Source organism: Acanthisitta chloris, unplaced genomic scaffold, assembly GCF_000695815.1.
Source record: "Acanthisitta chloris isolate BGI_N310 unplaced genomic scaffold, ASM69581v1 scaffold2092, whole genome shotgun sequence".
Lineage (NCBI taxonomy): Eukaryota > Metazoa > Chordata > Aves > Passeriformes > Acanthisittidae > Acanthisitta > Acanthisitta chloris.
The window spans coordinates 28,357-32,344 of record NW_008658588.1 but is presented as its reverse complement, the minus strand read 5'-3'; the positions used below and the strand labels follow the sequence as shown (position 1 = coordinate 32,344).

The window sequence follows — 3,988 nt, the reverse complement described above, 5'->3', positions numbered from 1 at the left end:
AAATTTATTTATGTATAAAAGGGATATATATGTGTGTGTGTATTATACTACCCAGCATGTTAAAATAACTTAGGACCCAGTATATTCCTCTGGCTGACAGCAAAGGAGCCTCTATTATAGACCTGTTGTCTGTGCTGGCAGCCTATCAAGGGAAAGACTACTGAAGTAGCTCTACAGGCATTGATTCAATTATAAGTTTGATAGATGAGTGAATTTCTGTAACCTATTTTATTTAAGACAGTCCTTCCAGATCTTGACAGCCATAGAATGTTTTCCTCTTACAGCCTGTTTCTGCTATGTAACTAGAAACTAAGACAGTATCACTTGCCCTGTCATAAGTTTTGCAAAACCCTTCATATATCAGCAACAGAAAGAGCAGGAGAAAGAGCCTAGAGAAAGGCTTGCCAGAGACAGGTGTATGTCTGGTATATGTCATGGTAGTGATGTAGTAATTTTGAAGACAGTTGTTGTCTTTGAGTGCACACAGGTAGGCATGATCTCCCCTGGTGCAAAATGCTGTAGATGTAGTGCAGAAGAGCCAGCAACTGGAAATGTGTAAATATGTTACAGAGCACTTTTAGGGTCCTGTGTTCTGTTAGGTAAGCCTGTGAAGCTGTGCAGATAAGTCTGTAAGTCATAGTTAGCATTCTTTCATCTGAAACATACCTGTTTCTTAGTCTTGCTCAGTTGTAACTCATGTGTGCTTGAGTAACTGAGCTTGTTTCTGTTACTTCCTAGCTTTTGAGTTTGACTTTGTTCATTTGAAAATGAGGTGCAAGTCAACACACAATTGTGACTTGACTACCTAAATGATCTTTGGCAGACCACTTACATTTTTACTCCTGGTTTTGCATCTATAAATTAAAGACATTAATCTTTCAAGCATTGCTAAGCTAATGTCTTAGTTTCCTACATAAAGAAAATTATCCAATCTGTGAATTGCAAGTGTTCCATTATTTCTAGTTTCCTAATTTTTTTAAAAATCATTAAGTTAGCAATTAGCTACTGTTTCAGTCATAAAGGTTGCCTTTTTTCAGTGATCAACTGGACATAGATCATATGGATTAGAAAACAGTGAGTATAACCAGTCTTTTTTTCTCTACTACTGCCCTTGTTTCTGCAGTATGTACGTGTGTCTTTTGACACAAAGCCTGACCTTCTTCTGCATCTGATGACCAAAGAGTGGCAACTTGAGCTCCCCAAACTTCTCATCTCTGTGCATGGGGGCCTTCAGAATTTTGAACTTCAGCCAAAACTCAAGCAAGTCTTTGGAAAAGGCCTTATTAAGGCTGCTATGACAACTGGAGCATGGATTTTCACTGGAGGAGTAAACACAGGTAACAGCAACATTGAATTAACAGCACGGTGGCATCTGAGAGACTTCATCACAGAAAAATAACCTAGCACTGATGAGATTAAGAAGCCATTCTGTGTTTATTTTATTGGTAATTTCTGTACTGTGTGAAAACAAGAAAATGCTAAGTTCATACCATCCTGGCAACTGGTATAAAAAAGAATAAAAGTTTTGCTGAAGTATCAAAAACACACTGTGGAGCTGAAAATACAGCCTCCTATGAGGCAATTATATTAGCGTATTGCTGGTGAAGACTTTATAAGGTCTACAGTAAGCTGCAGGGAAGAATCACTTACCAGAAACCAAAGAAATCAAACTCTTGTTACAGAAAACAAAAACAGTTTTCATCCAGAAAAGATCATTATTTTATCTTAAATGACCTGAAGTATGAAAGGAAAAAACGTTCTGGTTTTTGAATATGATGGAAGTCTTCTGCCTTCCTTGTACACGGCACGCCCTCATTTTTTGCTATTACCCTTCCAGCAAGAGCAGTATAGCATCATAGAATATCGTTGCCATTTCTATTCAAAGAATGTCTGTAGCATACCATATAGGTGTCCTAATGACCTGAGATAGCAGCTGGCCCAGCTCTGCTAGGAGGCAGCATGTAAATTTTGGGAAAAAGCTGCAAAACATAGATCCCTAAACAAAAAAAGTTTGGCATCGACTTCTCAGTTACCTTCCCTGGCAGAAGGAGGCAGAAACGAGGAGAGATTCAGGGGAAAGGCATAGAATTCTGATAGAGATAAATGCACAATATTTTGAGCTAGGATATGTACTTGTAAATTCTTATGTTACTCTCATTTTCTGCTGTAACAGAGCTGTAATTTTTTCCTTTAGTAATTTGACCGACTGTATCTTCTTACTGTCTCTAGAAAATAATGCAACTGTTCTATCGTGTGTTAATTTGAGAGCACTGTGTATCAACTCCTACATATTTGAATATAAATGCCTAATAGGTGTCTTGGGCTTCTTAGTTTCCAAAGCATGTCAAATTTAAAACAACATTCAGTTTTATCACAGTAACAATACAAATAGCATAGAACTGTAGAATTGTAGAATGTGCTGAGTTGGAAGGGATCCACAAGGATCGAAGAGTCCAACTCCTGGACCTGCACAGAACAGCCCCAGTGTGTCTGAGAGCATTGTCTAAACATTTCTTGAGCTCTGGTCAGCTTGATGCCTGGAGAGGACAAAGAGGCATGGCCTCTGGGCTGTTAGGTAAATAGGCAGACTTGTACATATATAATATGTCCCACATCTCTGCAGAACAAGGAATAAAGTCAAGTTAACGTTGACCTGTGTACTGTGGTGATAATAATGTTGGTATAATAATAACTATTGTAGTGATGATGGCAAAGACAGATCTGAATTTCATGCTAAAAGTACATTAGAAAATTGTAGATATTGTACACTTAATGCATTACACATAATGGATTACCACAGGAACAGTAGAAATCAAACTACTACAACATATTAAAATGAAAGGACAGACTAATATTTGAATTTGGCAAATGCATGACTGCTCAGACCATTTTTCAAATCGTCATAGTTGCAAATGTCAAAACAATACAAATGAACCAGGAAAGTCAACATAAATACTGCTGGAAAGGACTGTTTTTCCTTTAATCAGAAATTGCCTAGACAAAACAATGTAGTTCAAGTGGCTCTGTGCTGTTCTAAAAACATACAATTCCATAAGCACTTCTGCAATATCAAATCCTTCTCCTTTCTGTCTTTAATTTCTGGAGCAAAGCAGTTGGCTGCTCTGGGCTAGGTTTTCAAACTGTGTAGGCAGAAATTAATTATGAAATTGTACAAATTGAGTATTTCTGAGTGAAATATCTTTTGTTGGTGTTGAATTTTAAAACTGAGTTTCTCTTAAGGAAAATTATAGTTGAGAAGTCCTGTACAGCTGCTGTTGGACTGAGAATCAGTGATGTGACTGAAGTAGTGCATACCTGGCTGTAAACATGACTGTTAAATGACTTAAACCAATTGTTCTGAATATTCATGTCATGCTGAGAGTTGATTATTCCAAATAGCAGAAGGTTTCAGTCTGGGCTAGATCTTATGCTTTAAATCCTTTGGGTTGCTGGACCATAGCTATGTTCATAGCTGATAGCAGGTACAGGGTTGAGATTTTCTTTTCCTTTTCCACAACAGGAAGAATATTAGATTCTAGGCTTAAAAAATTTACAGGATTTGTTAAGTTTTGGGGTGTTTTCTTACGTAGTTCATTTGCATTTCAGAAAAGCTACAGCTAAAATCATATCTATTGTGTGACTGTTGTATTTTCAGTCATCTTGTAATTGTGGAATCTAAACGAGAAGCAAACTTAGAAACTGAGAAATAGGTAGCATCTGCAGCAAACCCACAGGTCTGCTTCAGTGCAGCCACATCCTAAAAATAGTTATTGATAGTCAGATTTTTTTAAAAATGGAAGAAATGACAATTGTCCTTTGATCAGAGGTGCCACCGATACACTGTCAAAGCTGGTCTAGAACAAGCAAGGAGCATTATGAGAAAGTGCATGGAAGAGAGCTGGGCAGCAGTGATTCTCATTGTACTAATTTCTGTTTTCTCAGTGATTGTCAGGGGGAGAATCTACTGAAAGCTAACTGCTGAAAGCTA

At 37.5% G+C, this 3,988-nt stretch overlaps 1 protein-coding gene across 1 annotated transcript in view; it reads left to right on the top strand.

Moving 5' to 3' along the window:
• Positions 1-1,123: 1,123 nt before the first annotated feature.
• Positions 1,124-3,988, top strand: part of LOC103812129 (transient receptor potential cation channel subfamily M member 3-like) — a gene marked incomplete at both ends in the record, with an annotated part of 30,627 nt that continues 27,762 nt past the window's right edge. Inside the window, 1 exon segment of the mRNA XM_009085139.1 lies at positions 1,124-1,337. Within this exon segment, the coding sequence (XP_009083387.1) occupies positions 1,124-1,337 (214 nt within the window).